Genomic DNA, 20794 nt, shown 5'->3' with positions numbered 1-20794 from the left:
TTTTGTGTTCCATCTTTAACCCTTAATGTTTCTGAGTAAATATAATAAGACAGGCTGAACACACGTTTTTAATGTCTCCATGCGTTCACTGGTTACCCCGTGTGTAACGTCATGTTGCTATGACTTGTGGGTAATTCCATTAGGCTAAGTAAGTCAGCATACCATGCTGACTCACGGAAAGGGTTCATAAAGGGCTCAAAATGTCTGCCAGAGAGCCCTCAAACACTTGAGGATTTGACAGTGGGACATCCCTAAACCCTCACGGACTTCGCGGGAGCGCGCCTCAAAGTCCGTGAGTCCGTAAGGGGGGACGTTGGGATTTGGCCTTTAAGGTGATTAGGAGCCATTACATCAGCTCCTTGCCCTACCTCCAACATGCCAAAATCAATTAATGCAGCTGTAAGGGACATTTTTGTCACATTAATTTTGCCATATTCAAATAAAATGTATTTGAATATCCATTACTTAAGATGCCAGAGATTATTTATCATAGAACAAATAAGGCGGTGACACATATTATGACGTGGAGTGACCAGTGACAATAATCTGTCCAGCGTGGCAAATAAAGGAGGACTTTACCCTTCAGTATGGCTATAAAAGGTCCTGACGGACGTCTGCACAGCACAGGTCATCGGACTCAGATTGAAGAAGAGACAAGCTGCCTCTCTGTAAGGTAACATATTTCAGCATCATTAAAACACTTCATAGCTAAATTAAGTGTCAAAGTATAACTTTCAAACTATTTTTTAACTGTGCATTCATTTTCTCTATCCAACAGAGTCAAATTCAATCATGAAGGTACTTGTGGTTCTCGCACTTTTCTCTGGTGAGTGAATTTCTTTCTATGAAATAAAGGTGAACCACATCTGATCTGGGTTTCTACTAAAGCTGCTTTTTATCCACAGTCTGCAATGCCAACATCCTGTGGCAGGAGCCGCCCAAGAGCAGTCTGGAGTTGGTGAAAGATGCTTTCTGGGACTACGTTGCTAAAGCGACACTCACCGCCGAGGACTCCCTGTCGCAGATCAGACAGTCTGAGCTGGGCCAGGAAGTGAAGTAAGAGCGATAAAGAAGCTTAATGACGTTAGAAATATACGTGTTCAATTTTAATAACCTTTCTTCTCTGTGTCCATCAGTACCATCATCTCTCAGAGCGCTGACACTGTCAATCAGTACACGGTCGCTCTGCGGGCTCAGGTGGCTCCTCTGACCCAGGACTACATGACCCAGTTTTCCCAGGAGGCCGAGCAGTTGAAGGCTCGCCTGGAGAAGGATCTGACCGCCGTGAGCACCAACCTGAGGCCCTACGCCGAGAGGCTGGTGGCTGACCTCCAGAGGCAGGTGGAGGAGCTGAAGAAGGATGCTGCTCCCTACGTCGAGGCCATGGACCCAGAGTCCCTGAAGGTCCTCCTGCTGCAGAAGAGCGAGGAGCTGAAGGGGCAGCTGGATAAGAGCGTGAACCAGCTGCAGACCCAGATGGTCCCCTACACCGAGGAGATCAAGCAGAAGATGGAGCAGAGCCTGGAGGAGTTTCAGAAGAGCATGGTTCCCCTGACCCAGAGCTTCGAGACCCAGCTGAACCAGAAAACCCAGGAGATCCAGCAAAACCTGGCTCAAAGAGGAGAAGAGCTGAAGTCCAAGCTGGACGCCAGCGCTCAGGACCTGCAGGCTCAGCTGGCTGCTCTGTGGGAGTCTTTCAAGACCACCCAGTAAACGGATGCCTCCACCAGCCTCAAGGCCTCCACACACCAAATATTTATTTCAACTTGACCCAATGTATATTTTACTAAATAAAAATAATCGGACGAAACAAGTTCAGTCTTTTGGTGTCTTAATTAGCATGCAACACTAATTATTTCACAGAAGAATGATTCATACAGAGAACATGTTTATATTAGGACTAAAGCTGCACTAAAATACACAAGACAATTTCATGTCTGTTCATGAAACGCTTTGTGCTAAAGTGATGGAAAGAAGGAAATACGTTTGTTTGTTTTTTCAAACATGAATCTTGTTCTTACCAGGTTCAATAATGCATTTCACTCAAATTAAATCACAGCCGAGGACAAATCATCTCTCAACCAATTCTTGATTTCTTTACTCTATTAAAATGCATACTGGGAGCAACATTTTTTTTATTTTGTTCACTCAGTTTTAGTTTAACACTTTTCTCCTCTTTTTGTGTGTGTGTGTGTGTGTGTGTGTGTGTATGTATGTATATATATATATATATATATATATATACACACAAATAAATAGCACTGATAAACTGGTTTTCGTGCCAACATCTAAAAGAACTCATAAAAACAAATTACACGTAAATGATGAATGGATTTATGACCACTGACTAAACGGCACCTGTATCTCAGCTCCCTGGTTCAGTTACCTGAATCTCTTTTATTATAGCCGACAGCGGTCACACAGACTTTATAGTCGGACACAGTTTTGGAGTGTTTAATCAAATGATTGCTAAATCTAAACCAACTCTCAGTCCTCACATGAACTCACACTCCAGAGACTGAAGGAAACGACCAAAGACGTGCAGCTTTGTTTTTTGTAAGAAATGGCATTTATCAGTTTCCAAGAGGTATATACAGGTCATATATATACTGATCCATATGTATGTAACATAAAAAAGGCAACAAAACAAGTGATGTTTGTGTGACATGCAGTGTTGGCTGGTAAACTGGTCTGTAACCAATAAATCCCCTTTAAACAAAATAATGACAACGATTTCATTCACCGCACGCCAAGACAGGATTTACAGTAAAAAAAACAAAAAAACAAAACGAGAATAAAACTCAAGACTGGAGCGACAGGCACTGAACTCAGTGAGGAAAACAAAGTTCTGTAATGTCTCTTTATGTGTTTCTACTGCCTACTGGTAGTCCGCAGGCAACCAATTCCCAACCAATCACATTGTTTGTTTCGCTTCTGATCATTCAGGCGACGATTCTTACAGGATTAAACGCATTAGATCTTTATATACCTCTAACTTTATTACCTTCTGAAACCAGTAACGCGATGATGGCCGAACGGAGCGACAGATTGAAGAAGTGATGGGACGGACACACACACACACACGCACACGCACACGCACACAGACACACACAGCGTTGGACATGTCGTAGTCTGCTCGTCCATGGGGAGTCTGTCCGTTCTGAGGTCAGTCTGCAGGCCGGCGACCCGCCGCTCGGTCGCTCTAACCGATGGTGACGCCAAAGCCGCACTGGAACTTGTTCTTTTGGTGGTTGAGGAAGGTGCAGAGGACCAGAGAGAGCGGCAGCGGGAGCAGCTTCTTTTCTAACGTGGCACCGACTACCCAGTTACTGTCTACTGAACCTGGAGGGGGAGACGGAATAGTAGGTTTCATTAAAAAAAAGCTAGTTTATACTTCTACTCCGAGGTAAAGACTGTGCTTTTTACTACATAATATTCATTTGATAGCTTTAGTTACTTTGCAGATTTAGAATTAAAAAATAAAAAAAAAATCTACTAATAAATGATGATATATTATTATTAAATTCATTATAAGCCCCACCTTTACCCGCTGCAACATTTAGGTGATGAACACATTAAGTCAGTGGTTCTCAAACTTTTTCTGTCACGCCCCACTTTGGAGGAAGAAAAATGTTCATGCCCCACCGCCCCAACAAAATTGTAACAAAATGGTCCATGTTGAATTTGTATTGAAATAACATTTTGTGACTCCTCCATCTGTGCTTTTTCAAATAATAGAATAAAGAAAATCACGTTCAAGTGAACCAGATTGCGCCATCAGACAAAAACAAATAAAATCACTTTGTTAGGACAATGCAAATAAAGTTCTATCTGTGCAAAAAATAACTAATATTTAGAGTTTTACACTGCATATCTTTTCAAAACAACAATAACGTGCAACCTGTGCAAAACAAAACAAAAGTAGTGCAGATATGTGTGAGCCATCAAGTTGTATCAGTATTAGTGGCTGCAGTGAGCCTGCTTTACACTACAAATCTTTTTAAAACGGGGTTGCAGACTTGATTCGGTCACTCTCCATTCATGCTCAATGTTGACTTAGATCTGTGTTTGGTTTTGAGAGAGGCAGAAAAGCCGATCTCACGGAGGTAGGATGTGGCGAAGGGAAGCAGAATGCCCACAGCCCTCTGTTCGATGAGCGGAGCTCACATGTGAGTCGCCAAGGAGCTTGGCTGTCGCGCAAGCGTAACCTGTTAACGGCGTAACGTAAACATTTACACGAAAGTACAGGCATTTCGCCATGTATTTATTAATGACTTAGTTTTATGTCTGTGTACTTTGTACTTTTGTAACGTGAAGTTCTCAATAAAGTTCTTGAAATCAAAAAATCAAAATCAAAAAAATTAAAAAAAAAAATTCTGCATTTCCCTCTGCACCCCACCTGTAATACCACTGCGCCCCACTAGAGGGGCGCGCCCCACAGTTTGAGAAATACTGCATTAATGCATCAATAATCCTAATCCAGTAATATAATACTGAATACCTTTCTGAATTGGAAGGGGGGGGACATTCTGCATGATGGATATTTTTTACTTTTGGTACTTTTAAGTATATTCTGATGCTAATTATACTTGTGAATTTTGACTTGTACTTAAATGACATGTACTTGTCATACAGTATTTATTCTAGAATAGAGTATTTCTAAACTGTGGTATTAGTGCTTTTATTAAAGTAAAGTATGAGAGTATTTCTTCCATCACTGGTTTTCTGCATTAATATGACAATTTCTCACTCTCAGAATTTTCGCCTCTTTGAAAACTGTCAGCTTAAAATCAATTTGAATACATTTTGTTAGCATGACATTTCACGGCTTAATGCCAAAACACTAATGGCTCTCGAAGGAATAGTTCAATATTTTGGGAACGTTGCTTATTGACATTTCAGCTGCTGTGTCAAAACATCCATTAACGCTACATTTTAACAGAGTTAAACCTTTTGGATTGTCCTCTGTCATTTATGACAAACAATGGCTGCTAAAATACAAATAAATGTGACGCTCCCTGTGCAGGATGATCGTATTTGTGTTTCAGAGAGCACACCGTACCTTTAAACAGCAAATTAGCTTTAGGCACATCTAGCTGGTAGCCGAAGGACACGCTGGTGTCCTGCATGCGGGTGCTCGCCTCGTACTCCACGCCGAGCTGCAGCTGTTGAAGAGCAGCGGGCGGTTAGATCCTGAGGGAGGCAGCTTCGTGAAAAACGTCTTCAGCGCAGCAGAAACAGCAGCATTCAATCTCGTGCTGCGTTTAGTTCTGAAAGGACGACTCGCTTCCTAACGTTCAGGGAACTATCAATCAACCTAACCTGCTCTTACAATCAAAAAGCTGCAAACTGTCTGCATTGTGCGTGGACGGAGACGGAGTTACCTGCTCGTTGGCTTTGTGATAGTATGAAGCATGAGCTCCTGCCGAGCCGAGCGTCAACGTGGCGATGTAGTTGCTTCCTGCACAGAGGGAAGAGGCCAAGTCAATACCGGTTGAAGCCAACGACACCAAACACAAAAGCGACACAGACTGGACCTGCGTCTCACCCGTGTATCTGCCGACTAGAGACATCACGGTGCCCTCCTCTCCCGGCCTGCGGTGGTAAACCAGCTCCCCTCCCAGAGCCAGAGCCGGCGTTATGGACTGGAGGTAGTGTGTTACGACGATACCTGACAGGGGGGACGACAGCAGTGAGCATGAGGTGCCCGGGTTCACAACAAGTCTGTCATTTGGTTGAATTAGAAACATTGAGTGAGTTTAGTGTTTGGAGGACAGGATGATGAGCGGAGACCCACCGGAGCCGACGAGGACGTCGGGGTTTCCAAGAGTAACGGTCGCAGTAAAATCTTCTCCCTTGATCTCAGCGTCGCCTTGCCAGTTCACAAACTTGTTTTGTTGCGTCTGAGGAGGTGACAGAGCGTGACAAAGTTAACAGCAACAAAGACATTTTTGGTTCAGGGAGAGTCAGGTAAAACATTCTGTTTAATAGAAACGTCCCCACTTGATTACTTACATTAAGACAATTACTTTTTTGAAACAAGAGTCGAGTATTCTGCCACAACCTCACCTACTTCTGAAGTGCATGTTGTGTTGTTTGGGCATGTGGCCTTCATCGGGGTCACCCAAGGATGATGATGATGACCCCGATGAAGGCCACACGTTGCAACGCTAAGGTCAAAACAATGGAGATGTTGTATATACTGTCGATGGAGTTTTGACCTCTTGACCTCTTTTACTTTTCGTATTTCAGGTTTTTTTACATTTTATTTTTAAATATGTGCTAATTGTCGTAAATTTCCAGAACAGAACTCTGAATGTTGGATAAAGCCAGGTTCAACACTCTCGTTTCATTTTGTTGACATATTAGAGTCAAAGGTTTTTTGGATATCTCTTGATATCACTGCACAAATGAGTAACACTGTCGACTGTCATAAATAAACCTTGAGAATATAGGTAGGAATGAAATTGGTTAAGTTGTCAAAGTAGAAACAGATTATGGCACTAAGAGCAACGAGTCACATAAAAAGGTTCTCAATGGGGAAGCTTTACCTGGAAGGCTAGTTTGGATCGTACTCTGCTGGCGACCTGGTGGATGATCTGGGCGTTGAGGCTGCCACTGTTGTCCATGTCTCCAACCATGACAGGAAAAAACTGAACCAAAACCAGCATTTGTTTTACGGGTCATGAATAAAGAATATATATATAAAAACACCTTTCAGAGGAGAGTCACTGCAGCGTACCTCTGCCGGACCCATCTGCTTTGTTCCGACGTATGTGGCGCCGAATCTGTAGGTGGAGTCTCCCGTGGTGCTCAGCAGCACAGTGTGATTCACCTGAAAGGGAGTTTACAACAGCAACGCAACTCAGGAAATGTGCCCTTTAACCATTTGCAGTTCATTTCTTTTGGTCTGCTCTAAAGTGGAATTTGCTAAAAATGTCCATTTGATTCATGTTGTAAAATCTTCAAGGAAAACTTGAGCTTCTGAGATGTAGGCTGCATTTTGTTTAGCAGTTAGTGAGAAACTGTTCCAGTTTGAGAGGGTGAAAAAAAAGGTGTGTAAAAAGAAAGTTAGCTGACCTGGAAGTGGTTGCTAAGGCCCTTGTTGACGAATAGCCTGACGCCCTCCATCTGCATCGGGAAAACCTCTGACGAGAAAAGAAAATGCAGAATAGACGCATAATAAAGAGAAGACCAGGTTGTAAATCATTTAGTGGATTTTTATTTGAGTCGAGGCTTAAGAGGTCACAACACGCTTCTCATGGCTGTCTTAAATTATCACCATTCACCTTTGCACTTGCGATGGCACTCATCAAATGCACCAGGGTTAGGTAAGGGGGAGTCCGCCTCCTGCTCCTGTCCCGAGGCTGCCCCACTGGAGGGTAGAACTGGAGAGACTGGGGGCATCCCGAAGCCTGGCGGTACCGTCAACCCGGGGGAGGGGGCGGCGGCACCGCCGGAGGAAGGGGGAGGGGGGTTGGGGGAGCTGGCAGCCAGAACACTGCCCATTCTGGCAGAGAGAAGTTAGGGGATAGAGCATGAGAGATGGTGCGAGACTGGATAAGTATTTGGCTGTTAGTACCATTGAGTCTGAGCAGGTGCATCAACACAGGAGATGAGTAACATAAGATCAGCTAACATAGTAAGAGCTGTTAAGATGTAGGTTACTGCCACACTATACCTAATCAATAACAGTTTTATTGATGCAGGCAGGCCAGATAATACAAAAACGTAGAGCAACATGTAAAGTTGTGAAGATGGGGACTCCCAAAAGACAGGTTTTAAAGAAAGAAATCTGAGAAGCAGAGGCAGAGACATCCTCTCAAAATACATAAAACAACCAAATAGTGTCTTTCATTAAGCTTTCCATGCTCCGGTAACAGACGTCTTTCAAACTCCACTTGTGCAATTTGTAATGGAAAACATTTTAATCACCCATGCAGTGTTGACGCCCTGATCCCTGATAAGATAAGATTGCTGTGCAGCAGTTGCAGTACAAATAATCAATAAGATGCAATGTTTACATTTGGATTTTGTATGATGAAGAAAATCAGTTGCTCATTTCTCAAGTTGCTTCATGGTGGGTTGCATAGGTTCCCTGACATCTCACGTTAATTGCGTTAAAAACAGTGCACTGACAATAAAGCATCATCATCCATTAGTTGTTGGTTTAATTACCTTAAACGACTGATTAAAGGGGACAGTACCTGCGTTTTTGGGCAGCTTTAACATTATTTAATCACCAAGTCGGTTACATACGAGCTTTCAGAGACACCTAGTGTTTTTGTGAACGCTATTTTCAAGTCAGAAACTGGTAAATTCCCTAACTCATATAACGAGAACACAACACACCCTGATGACATCAATGGGGGTTATTTTCTCAGAAGTTTGAGAGCTTCCCTCAGTGTTAAAGAAGGCATGTGTCACAGGCCTCAGGCGGAAGAATAAGGTGTAAACTAATCTTCACGTGCACCGTTACAATAGGTGGAGTGCCCCTTTAACCTTTCGCACAGATCATGTTCATTCATATGAAGTTAGAGCAGCAGCAGGTGAGAAAGACCGGCTAATGATAATAAACCATAACGTCGTTTGACGGAACTGGGTTTCTGGTTCCTGCTAGGCACTGCTTTCTTTACAAGATGTCGCTAATGTTTTGAATGAAACCTGTCCCACCTACAAGCCTGCATGAAAAAGTTAGCTAAGCTAGCTAGCTTCCAACCAGCAACTGGCAGGCTTAAAACAAACGGTTGCTCCCGGTATAGGGAAACAAAGATCACTTTATGAGATTTCAACTGCTATACAACAGATAATATGTTCATATATTTCCTGCTAATCCTCTTATTACGTAAAACACAGAGCTAACGGTAGCGACTCACGTTGTGATTTCCAGAGGACGATGCAGGCGGAAGTTAAATACGGTAGCACCAAAGAAGAAGAAGTGAGCGACACTAGGGTTCCGCCTATTTTCTTAAGACGCGTTATGATTGGATGACACACCATGACCCAGAGAAATGATTGGCTGAAAGACGTGTCGGTCAATTCGTGTGTCAGAGGAAACGAGGGCGTGTTTTGTGGCAGTGATGTCACGCTCTTACTCAAAGGCTATTGGCTAACGGGAGTGCAGTGCGTTGTAGAGGGGCGGGACGCTTAATTCTGTGGTTACGATTGGTGGAGAGCTGCAGACGGAAGAGCGGGTGAAGTAAAACGTTATGAAGGAATACCTTCAAGGTCAAATGGCAGCCTGAGGGTTTGGATGTTGCAACGTTCCCAAAAAACAGTTTGTTTATTTTTGAGTTGAGTAAACAGAGCCTCTCTCTTTAGATAGCCACACTATACACAGCAGCAGCTTTCAGGGGCCACAGAGCCCCGCTGTTCTTACTGTATGGGGAGTAGTGTGCACACCCGTGTCCCAGAAATGTTTAATTTTTGTCATTGTTCCATAGGAGTATTGTAAATCAATCAATTTGTTGCCCACTAATTACCAGAAATCGCAGTTCTGTCTCTGTTTTACCGATTTCTATGCTTTCAAATTGTCCAGCAAGTACTTCCTGGAACTGAGTCACGTGACGATCAAGCATTTAGAACTTCTGACGTGACTCTCTTTATACAGCTCTGGGAAGGTATTATGAGTGGAACGCTGCCAATTATTTATATTGTGTATATATGATACAGTCGTAAATGTTATTTATTCAACATAAAATATGAATAGAAGTATTTTCAGATTAGATTTTGACACAGGGTCCCTTTTAAACAAAAGGCCACAAGATTACATAATTACGCAGGACCAACTTGATATTGTCCTTAACATTACAACCATTTGGCAGATTTTTTCCTCCAAAGTGACTTACATTGATGTATTAATTCTCCATAGAAGAAAAGCAAGATATCATCAAAAAGGATATCCCTTCCATGCACAGAAAGAGTGAGTTCAGTGCTAACGTAGACGTATGGTAGAGGTTAAGGCTAAGAGACCACATTATGTATTAAGAGTCAACAATAAAATAAAATACAGAACACCAGGCTGCGTAAATTCCAAATCAATTTATTGAATTTTATAACCCCTGCATGAGTTTCCAAGTTACAACAGTCGAGGACAGAGTGATCAACACAAGTCGATGAAATACCTTGTGCCTCTCTTATGCATTTTGTAAGGAAAGAAAACAATGCAAGAATTACTTTTTTTTTTTCTTCTGGTACCATCTGATAGTGAACTGAGTTTTATTCTAATGGTATGAAAAGGAAATCACGGGACAGTGAAGGAGGGAAATTAATAGACATCCAAAACATGGAGTCTGGTTTTAGGTCATTACAATTGAAGTCCAAAAATGATGCAACTCACTTGAACATTGGGCTGAAAATTGTTTTAGGAGCAGCAGGGGCACCAAGGTACCAATAAGTACAGAGGAGACTGAGGAGCTCAAATAAAAAAAAAGAAAAAAAAAAGGAGTTTTTGTTGTTTTTTTTAAAGAAAAATGCTTGCGAGCCAAATTAGAATCATACCATTACCACTCCTTCATATCCACGTTGTAGACAAAATGCTACAATTGCAACTTTATCCTCAGCTACATTAAAACCAAAAATTAAGCGCCAATTTACCGCCTCTTTTCTGTCCACGTTGCAGGGGAAATACAACGGTTCTTAAACCCTCAGCTTACTACAGCAGTTCTGCCGAATTCTTGGTTAAGTTTGGCTGAATTAGCCTGAAGTGCGGGTGAGTCTTCATTAGTGCAGCAAATCAAGAGATCCAATTCAATTTAGCTGTGCACAGCAGAAATTAGTGGCAGTTCAGCCGTTAATACCGTTTTTAAAAAGGCCAAGAAGCTCCCACCAATTTAGAATTTGGAGAATCCCAGAACTGCCATTTTGTATCCAAAACCTCACCCTTTTATTTTAAGTTACCCTTTTCAAACAAGTTTGACCCATCCCCCCCCACCCCCACCCCCCTTAAGCACTCCGGACTCTGGACTCTAAAGGCCAGAGAGTGCGCGCGCACACACACACACACACACACACACACACACACACACACACACACACACACACACACACACACACACACACACACACACACACACACACACACACACACACACACAAAAACATTCATCATGAGCTCCTTTGTGATGCACAATTTTTCCCTCGAGATGTTTAGTTTCATAGCTCCAGTCATCAGTTGTACTGTGTTTGATAAAACTCATAACAGGTCCAACACATGGCCGGAGCTACAAACACTTGAGTAGTTTTTCTTGAAGGGGTTGAGGATTTTGAGAGCCAATTCCTGGGATGAAGTCTAATATTTAGTTTGTGATGTAGCCATAACTACACTACGTTCAAAACTCTGCCCCTTTAAAGAAAAGGTCTCGACAGGTTCAGCTGTAGATCTGTGTGTGATCTTTGCTGTTATTTGGGTCACAAAGGAGACGATGGAATGACTGTCAGGGACGTGATCGGGGACACAAAACAGAAGAACAGAAAAGTGTGATTAGAAATGAGGTTTTAGTCCACAAACTGAAGCTCCTGGAGGAAGAGGGTGATGGAAAAGAACAAACAAAATCACATCCCTGACTGTAAACATCCTCCACACTGATATTTAAGACGTCGTACACCGCCGACAAAAACACAAGTCGAGTCTGTGCATGGAAACACAGACAAACAAAAAGACATCAAATAATTATGTTTACACGCAGCGTCAAACGGTTAAACGGACAGATCCGTTCCTATTCCAAATTACCGGTCATTCTCAGGAGTAACCAAGTTGTCTGACTTTCTGGTTCAGTTGAAGCTGCATGTAAACGTAATGATTCTTAACTAAACTCAGCCTGTTGCTGCTTCAAACGTACATCTCATGACACACACACACACACACACACACACACACACACACTTTTTTGGTTTTGCTTCAATGAAAATCTATTTCAAGGAAAAATAAAAGGGAATTAAAAAAAAAAAAAAAATCAAAAAAAATCAACCTCCTCCTCCGCTCATGAAGCAAAGTATTTTCTTTTTTTGTATAATTGTAAACGACTAGTGTAAACAATGAATCATTTACAAAAAAAAAAAAATCCTCAAAATGATTCAGAACACCTCGTATAAAGATTGCCCTAGTGGAAAATGGATCGAGTTGCTGAAGAAAAGAAAATAGAAGCACTTTGATCATCCGTCACACAAACATGGAACATGTTCAAGAAGATCAGTGCTTCACTGCGTTCCAGAAGCTCTCTCCAGTATAACTTAACACTCTCTCTGGCACTTACAACACAAACAAAACAAGGTGTTTTATGTACTTTTGAGGAAAAAAACCCAAAAAACAAAGCTTTTATATTTGCTTTAAGTGCCAGAGAGACGCAAAGAATCAAGACGCCCAGAAAGCATCTGATAAAACACTTGGCTCCAGCAAACAACCCCCCCCCCAAAAATTCAAAAAAATAAAATAAAAATCCACAAATGACCCAGTACTAAAGCCCCCCCCCCCCTCTCCAAACTGCTTTAAGCAACATCAAAAATAAATCTTAAAAAGCAAAAATACTCTTTTCAACATTAGTGACGCTCTGTAAAGGGGAGGACAAAAACAAAGAAGTCACAGCTGCCTGTTCAGAGATGCTACAAATTTTGCTTTCAAAAGCACAGAGCCCGCCCCTCACACACTCAATCATAAAACATAGCTGTGCTGGGGAAACAAAAATAAAAGATATCGCTGCTGCTGCAGAAAGAAAACAGACTTTTCTAGTTTTAGTACAAGTTAAATTAAAAAGGTCAATGTAGTCCTTTATATGCTGAGCAGATTCCACCACTCCCATGAAACCATTTCATATCCAGTAGAAGGTTTCAGAAAGGCAAAGCCTGAAGAGCAGTTTCTAGTGCGACAGCAGCGATACAACTCAAGAGCTTGGCATCCAACCTCTGGGCCGAGAGTATTCACATTGGCAACCAATACATTCACCAACTTGGATTTTGTCACGATGGGGCCTAAAAAGAAAGTTTTATCTCAGTATTTGGAGAAAGAAATAATGCTGCAGTAAATAACTGTATTTCCACACAATAGAACTGACTCTGAAGCAGTCGGCAAAAATAGAAAAAGAAAATTCTAACTATTGTTTTGCACCAACTTTCACAAAAACTATTTATTCCTTGGACCTGTCAATCTGTGTCTGAGCTTAGTGATGGCCAACGTTAGGGTCAAAGCTGTTCTGAAACAGCCTCCGATGCATTAGTCCTGCGCTGCAGCAGCACGCAGGAGAAGAAACCAGTTTCACAGCTACAGTGGCCCCACAGGTTTACAGCACTCACCGACCCAACGGGATTTTCTTTACGTTAAAGAACCTCCAGACAGAAGCCGTCTGCAGGCCGACTCACCAGCAACAGCCAACTCAACGCCATGGATCAGTAATGGGGGCTTGTGTGTCAAGCAGTGTTCTCGTATTAACTCTGCTCATGTATTATTCACGGTGAAAGAGGGAAAACAGTCACGCAGTATTTAAATAAAGCTGCCCTTTTTTTTTTCTTTATTGCAACGTTCACATTAAAAATAAACGTTCACATTCAGGATGTTTTTTTTTTTTTTGAGCTGTGTTACTACACACCTCTCAGCAGCAGAGAGAGAGCGTGTGTGTGTGTTGTCTTTTTCCCTTGCATAATGGATGTTTAAATAAACTTGGGTTACTATTAAATTCATATTTGTGCTCGTACTCTGCTGCATGACAGAAGACAGCAGGCTATGAAAGGATGAGTGCGCATGGGAGTAAGTAAGGCACTTGAGTGACGACAACAGTGTTAAGTGGACAGACCGGTGGCTGGTGTGAGTGCACCGTGGTAAGGTGACAAAGAGGCCGACCTCGCCGTCTCTGAGAAGACGGCTTCAGAACAGCTCCGATACTCCGTCAGGACAGCCGAGTGTCGTCTAACCGAGATCACTCAGAGGACAGAAACACTAAGCTCATACGCAGGATGCACGGTCCATTCTGAGTTTGGTGCAAAACAATATGGTTTCTCAATTAATTATGGGAAAAAAATAAAAAGAATGAGGCAGCGCTTTTTGAGGAAAAGATAAGGAAATGTTTAAAAAAACAACAAAAAAAACAGCCTTTACGTCCACTCGACAGGCTCTGGGAGAAATTTGGAACTGAAGAGTTGCCTGTGTGCAAGCGATGATGTCTGTGCAAAAGCCCGTAGCGTCCTGGAGGGGGACATAAAAACTCTGGTTAGGAAGAAGAGTCATGTTTTAAAGCAGTAAACGTCGACTTATCATCTCAAAGCATCTCGCCTGTTTTAGGTGCCGTCCTGCTGGCGTCCTGGTTTCTCCTCGATCTCCTCCACGTCGCAGTCGCCGCCGGACGTGTGGAACTCGGCCACGTAGAGGCTCTTGTCGATGCTGCTGGGGATGGGCTTGATGTCGGTTACCAGCTGGTCCTCGATGGCCTTCAGGTTGAAGCGGTCCTCTGACGTGATCAGGTTGATGGCCAAGCCCAGGTGACCAAACCTCCCTGAGAGAGAAATAGAGTCAGAAATCACCGTCTTCTAGCCAGCTTACGCATTTCATCTACTCCTAACCGAGACAAGTGGAATGAAAACCAATTCACATCCTGTCAAGTGTCCAAAGAAGAGGCGAACTGGGCAGATGGGAGCTGTACTTCTGTCATCCCACAGGAAGAACTAGTACACTAGTTCAACACATTGCATCAAGCTTTCATTAAAACAAGCTACTGATTCTTTGTGCCTTTGTATTTTTATTTATTTTTTTAAATCATAATTTCGCTTTGCGTTCTTCTTCTAAAGCCCGTTTTCAAACCACTTTCCACAAAAGAGACGGAGAGGCCTTCAGATAATGAAGCAGTGCAAACAACATACCTGATCTTCCAATGCGATGGAGGTAAGTCTCAGCATTCTTGGGGAAGTCAAAGTTGATGACTACATTGACAGCCTGGATGTCAATACCCCTGGTGAACAGATCTATTGGAAGAAATTACATATCAATCTCTGAAGACCTCCGTGGCTTTCTGGCTTAAAAAAACCAAACAATATAAAGAATTGTTTACAGCAGAAACTCACCAGTGCAGACCAGGTTTCTGCACAGTCCATTTCTGAAGTCGTGAAACACGCGGTTTCTGTATTCCTGAAAACAAACAGACGAAAAAATGCTAAAAAAAAGAGGCCATCATGCAGCACAACAGTGGTCATCTGAAAAAAAAAAAAAAAAAGACAACAAAAGGCATAAAGGCAACATTTCTTGTCCTCACCTGCATCATCTTGGCGTGGATGTAGAAGCAGGAGTAGCCCAGCTGAGTGATCTTCTTGGCCAACAGCTCCACCCTCTGAGTGGAGTTACAGAAGATAATCGACTGGTTGATCTGAAGCTGTGATGAGAGAGAAAGAGAGAGAAGAATATCTTATGGATCAATACATAGACCACGTGTCTTGTGGTTCTGATCAAATTGCTAAATTGACCAATTTACTGTTGAAAGAGGAACTGGAGCAGGTTGTTAGAGGCAACCCTAAAAAAGTAAAGTAGATTGTTCAGCGACTAAAGATGCACTGCTGTACTCCGTTGCCATTCGTGATTGTGATAAAGTACGACACACAGAGGTTTGATTTGCTTGAAGAAGTGCCGTTGGCTGGCAGTTTAAAATGCATGGATGGTGAATATCTTATTAGCCAGTTACCCTGGAGAACAGTGTGTTGAGGCAGTGGACTTTCTGCCTTTCCGTGACGTAGGCGTAGTATTGAGTAATGCCCTTCAGAGTCAGCTCCTCCATCAGGTTGATCTCGTAGGGTTTCTGAAGATGCTTGGCCTGCAGCAAGGAGACGCGCAGAATACAATAGTTTAGAGTGTGCATTCAAAAAACGAATGTACAATCATGAAGGACTTCATCTGATCAGTTTGTTTTGTTTAATTTCAATATAGCTTTACTTAACTGATATCTGAAAAATGTACACGCATAGTTTTCTTAGAAAATGTCAGTATTCCAAAAGACATAGTAAAGAGACTTTTACAGAATCTAAACTATTAAATCCTGCGACTGTTGGCCGAGTTGCTTTCGCCGAAGACGGCCCTTAAAAAGTATACCAGAGACGAGCGCAAACACAGATCTGGACACCGTGTGAGAACAGCTTGGTCTGCAGTGTGAGCCAAGCGGTGCCAAGTGGCCCCGAGCCATCGGGCTGGCCGAGTGGTGCAGCAATCAGCCGACTACCCACCATGAACTTCTGCACGCTGATGGGGAAGGTGGCAGAGTAGAGCAGGATCTGCCTGCCCTTGGCCAGGAAGCTGATGATATCCTCGATGAGCACCACAAAATCCTGAGACAGCAGCTTGTCGGCCTGAGTGGAAACGGAGACAATTTAACAGGAAGCAGGCAAAAACTAACTGATTTTGATGAGCATGGAATGACAGAATTGAGATGAATTAGACTATAATACACTACTGATTATGAGCAGATGTCTTAATATATATATTTTTATATTTACCTCATCCATCACCATCATCTGGACTCTATCCACCTTTGCCACTCCCTTCTTTATCAAGTCCAGAATCCTACCAGGCGTGGCGATGACAACATGCACTGATGTGGAAAAGGTGACAACATTGAAATATGTTTATCTTATATTTGTTGGAAACAAAAACAGGCGGGTATTTTCTAAACACTAGAACTCCATAAGCCAACATACAGAGCTGATTTATTCATTTCTGTCGGTCAGTGAGACACACTGCAGCTTCTTACCGGTCTCATCCAGACGCATGATGTCATCTCGCAGGTTGGTGCCCCCGGTGGTGGCCATGACTTTGACCCCCCCCAAGTGTTTGCTGATCTGGATGGAGATCTGGCTCACCTGCAGAGCCAGCTCACGGGTGGGCACCATGACAAGTGCTAGGGCATAAAAAGTACTGGTTACAAATATGGTTGGTGGTAAAAAGATTTACAAAAGAAACAGCTTACAGACAAGAGATGACAATAGGAGGGACACTGAGGGTACAGATAACGCAGTGAGGGGCAAGGAAGATAGTGACGTAGATGGTTGAGAGACTGTAAAACTCCATGCAGCGTCTCACCCTGTATGTGGTCTTTTTTCAGGTCTATTCTCTCCAGCAGTGGGATGAGATAGGCTCCACTTTTCCCTGTTCCGTTCTTAGCCCGAGCCAGAATGTCCCGTCCAGACAGGGCGATGGGAATGCTCTCCTCCTGCAAGGAAAAAAATAAATACATTATCTTTAGTCTCCTTCTGTGACTCTTATAGTGTCATAATGCTGCAACATAGAAATCATCTACACGATTTATGCACATTGGATTTTATAAATCAGACCTTTTCATTTAAAAAAAAAAAAAAAAAAAAAAAAAAAAAAAGGCACGAGGATTACATTCGGTTCATCTGGTAAGCAAATCAAATTTGACCAAAAGAAGAAGCCATACCTGGATAGGGGAAGGTTTCTCCCAACCCATCTCAAAGATGCCCATCAGGAGTTCTCTTTTGAGACAGTAATCTTCAAATTCATTCCCCTTCGTGGACGTCACATCCTACAGTACACACAGGACGGTTAGGATGACAGCAGAACACCAGCTTTCAGATTCAGTAAGATTAGACAAACCGTTGTCTGGCGGGACTCACTGAAGTTTTGACCCTGTTGTCTTTGGGTGGGAGCTTTAGGCTCTTTTTCCAGTCATCTCCAAACTTGATGCCTCCTCCGTCCTGAGCAGCACCGCCTGCTATCTGGGCTGCACCCAAAGCCTTTCCTTGAGTTGTGGGTGCTGGCTGGACTGAAGCTGGTTTGGTCTGTCCTCTGAGCTGCCCGTTCTGCTTGTTCAGTCCCATGACGACCGGGCCAATGTTTTCTGTTCTGGCGGTGGCCATTTTGTCCCGTTTTCCTTGCTTTTGTTTTTTTCTTCTTCAAAAGTATTAGATTTTTGCCTCTTAGGTTTTTCTTTTTAAAAATTCTCTTCAAAAGTAAAAAAGTTTAATAAAGCATTAACAAACGATATTCTCTATTCTTTTTAAGTCCAAAGCTTTCACAACTGAAGTCAATTGGTAGTATTTACATATACACATGTACGTGCAGTTCGGTCCCCTTCAACAACAGAGTGACTGACGTACAGGAACAACAAAAAAACAACAAAAAGAAACACGTTTTTACACAAGAGCTCTTCAAAATGAAGAGAAATTTGCATTCATATGCATGTATATACTTGCCCACAATATAGAAAAATTATATGTGAACAAGTATCAAAGCGGTTCAAGTCCTGAAATAGAACAACTAAGGCAATCTGAACTTGGGGAACAGCCTCTTCAATATAATCTTAGTTCAATGCTTAAACTTGTGTTTCTAAATTGAACAACATTTCCTCTTTCCACTTTGAGTCCATAGAGTTGCTCAATATCCCTGTTCTTGCAAAAAAGGATGTCCAACTTTGTACACGTTTTTCCCCAATATCATATAGTCTGTAATGCTCTCCGTTTGTTTCCACTGTGTGTGGATATGTCGCTCCACTGTGTGAAAAAAAACCTGGATCCTGAATTCACAAAAACAAAAGGGGGTTTCTAGTCCAAAGCCAAAAAGCTTTCCACCCCTTTTGAGTCCTCAGTGTGCGTTTCCTTTCTCCTCCAGGTGTTCGACTCCTCTCTCCACAGACACCACAGGTCTTCAGGTCGGTGTGTGAAGTGTGCGAGTGCGGCTGTGATCAACCCACTACCTCCTCAAAGTCAGCCAACAACTCAACTTGTAACCTAAAAAAAAAGAAATTACAAATCAAATCCACCCAAAAGGGTAAAAAAACTAAAACAGGCAATTAATTAATCACTCAAGCAATTGACAGGAAACTGCCTCTGGAACACCATTTAAGTAATCCATCAAATAAAAAGAACCAAAACTTTCCTGATTACATCTTCTTCAATGCAAAGATTTATATTATTTGCTCAAGAATCCAATACCAAGATCTTGCTGTAGTAGGGCTCCAACTAACTATTTCCATTATTAATTATTCTGCCGTTTCCTGCCTCTTATCTATTGGTCAATATACATGTCAGAAAATTGTGCAATTAATTTCTTAAAGCCCTGCCGAACAATCCACACCTAACTCTATGACATTTATGATTACAAAACAAAGAAGAACAGGGAATCCTTAAAACTGAGACGGTGGAGCTGGGAGATTTCCCCTTAAGTCAACTTGAGCGATTACTCCATTATGATAATATTTACTGACTGAGTTCCAATAGTGGCCGATGGCTGCGCAGCTCCCACCTGTCACACGGGGACATACAACACTGCTTTACACATATCTATCTATCTATCTTTTTTTTTAATATATATACAAGTTGTGAACCATTACACAAAAGAGAGATGTCCCTTTCAGATTCATGAATGATGTTGATTGCCAATTTCAATAATTTTACTTTTAAAAGTGCACAGATATTGCGATATCAAGCTAAACCTAAATGAATAGTCAGGTTTGATGTCCACTACTTCGCCAGACCTCTGTGAAAGGCTTTAACAGCTAATTCGCTAATTGCACAGGTGAACTTGCCAGGTGTCAATCTTCTGAGGCCGATTAGCGAAGCCCAAACTGCCAGGATTTAAAATAAGACTGGCCTACAGTAAAGACTATACGTCTGACTGAGTTAAATCAAACATTTCCCTTATATATCATTAGCTAAAAACTGCAAGTCGGTCAAAATTCCTTTCCATTAATTTACTTTGGCTAGCTTGAAACTGTCGGCTCGTATCGCTCGGGTTTTCTTTTAGATGACCGTCAGGTTATTCTTGTTATTCATTATTTCTAAACCTTTTCAGCAATAAGGCTAACATTTACCGTTATTATTAACTTTTACATATTCCAACCATCTGTGTAGCTATGTTAGGTTTGACTAATTTTCCTTCATCAAATCAATAACATGACGTTACCTTAAAGCTGCGTCTCAGGTGAAACAACATTAGCATTGTTGGGCTAACGTTCCTAAAGCTAAGCCAGTGTTAGCTCTAAGCTAACAAACCACTAAGCTGTTTAACACTCGCATAGTTTTAATGAGCCTTTAATTACGAAATATGACAACATGTGTGTTAAGTACGGCGCATACAGCATTACATGTCGTTGACGTAACAGTCTTGTTCATTTAATTGTTGACGTTATATATGACAAAATTAGCAAGCTCGTTAGCCTCAGGGCTAATTTAGCTCAAATAACTCCACTTGCTAACGTTAGCTATGTGCTAGCCAGCTCTCAACAACTCGGGATGTTTTTAACGAAAACTGGACGGTTCCGTGTCACCGCAGACCTACCTTGGTTCCTCTGTTGTTTTTACAAGGTATATTCGGTGTGCGGTTGATCAACTACTTCCTTTACAATTCGCTTCATTAACTGATTTTTACTTCAAATAAATCTCCTCTATTGTGTTTCTTCTTCCTTTAAATCAACATGGTCGCCTTCTTCTTCGTCTTCTCTTCCTCGGTGCCTCTCTCCAGTTTATTACATGCGACACTCTACAAGCTACCACCACCTGCTGTCACACCTGGGTACTGCAAAGATTATTTGGTACTGTATTTTACATTTCAAAAGAAATGTGCGTTTTCATGGCAATATTCTCAATTCAATACCAGACTATTGAAAAAATGATTTACAGAGATATTACTAAATATTATGTTTTATTGTATTCATTGGTGTTGTGCTTTTCTGGTATTCTAAAACAATTTTCCAAACCGTTTTTATAATAGTATTCAACAATTTCTTTTTTGACAATACAACAAAATAATAATAATTACGTAATGCATTTGGGCATCCATGTATTATTTTAAAATGTACATATAACACGTCCT

General features: G+C 41.9%; 3 protein-coding genes across 4 annotated transcripts; 1 reads left to right on the top strand and 2 right to left on the bottom strand.

Moving 5' to 3' along the window:
- The first annotated feature begins 605 nt into the window (after positions 1-605).
- Positions 606-1813, top strand: LOC137872876 (apolipoprotein A-IV-like). 2 transcript variants are annotated; one of them, XM_068711372.1, is made up of 4 exons: positions 606-673; positions 779-826; positions 906-1056; positions 1137-1813. In XM_068711372.1, exons 2-4 carry the CDS (start codon positions 793-795, stop codon positions 1711-1713), a joined length of 762 nt encoding a protein of 253 aa, XP_068567473.1. In that variant the 5' UTR covers positions 606-673; positions 779-792; the 3' UTR covers positions 1714-1813. The 2 variants fall into 2 exon arrangements, with proteins under 2 accessions (XP_068567473.1, XP_068567474.1); XM_068711373.1 differs by having other exon boundaries at positions 608-668.
- Positions 1814-2546: 733 nt separating this feature from the next.
- tomm40l (translocase of outer mitochondrial membrane 40 homolog, like) lies at positions 2547-8894 on the bottom strand. Its single transcript, XM_068711371.1, has 10 exons — positions 8877-8894; positions 7290-7510; positions 7081-7148; positions 6743-6835; positions 6552-6653; positions 5798-5903; positions 5549-5671; positions 5385-5461; positions 5063-5165; positions 2547-3342 (listed from the first exon to the last, which is right to left on the bottom strand). The coding sequence occupies exons 2-10, from the start codon at positions 7507-7509 to the stop codon at positions 3203-3205; spliced, it is 1032 nt and encodes a 343-aa protein (XP_068567472.1). The 5' UTR covers position 7510; positions 8877-8894; the 3' UTR covers positions 2547-3202.
- A 1132-nt stretch (positions 8895-10026) lies between these two features.
- LOC137872874 (probable ATP-dependent RNA helicase ddx6) lies at positions 10027-20426 on the bottom strand. Its single transcript, XM_068711370.1, has 13 exons — positions 20261-20426; positions 17599-18711; positions 17403-17507; positions 17045-17174; positions 16716-16862; positions 16462-16556; positions 16192-16314; positions 15657-15785; positions 15234-15350; positions 15046-15109; positions 14845-14946; positions 14261-14480; positions 10027-14173 (listed from the first exon to the last, which is right to left on the bottom strand). The coding sequence occupies exons 2-12, from the start codon at positions 17839-17841 to the stop codon at positions 14266-14268; spliced, it is 1470 nt and encodes a 489-aa protein (XP_068567471.1). The 5' UTR covers positions 17842-18711; positions 20261-20426; the 3' UTR covers positions 10027-14173; positions 14261-14265.
- Positions 20427-20794: the final 368 nt, after the last annotated feature.

Source organism: Cebidichthys violaceus, unplaced genomic scaffold, assembly GCF_023349555.1.
Source record: "Cebidichthys violaceus isolate CVI_PGR_0920_01 unplaced genomic scaffold, fCebVio1.0.p SCAF_16, whole genome shotgun sequence".
Taxonomy (NCBI): Eukaryota; Metazoa; Chordata; class Actinopteri; order Perciformes; family Stichaeidae; genus Cebidichthys; species Cebidichthys violaceus.
Note: the sequence above shows the minus strand (reverse complement) of the source record. Positions and strands in the feature narration are given on the sequence as shown.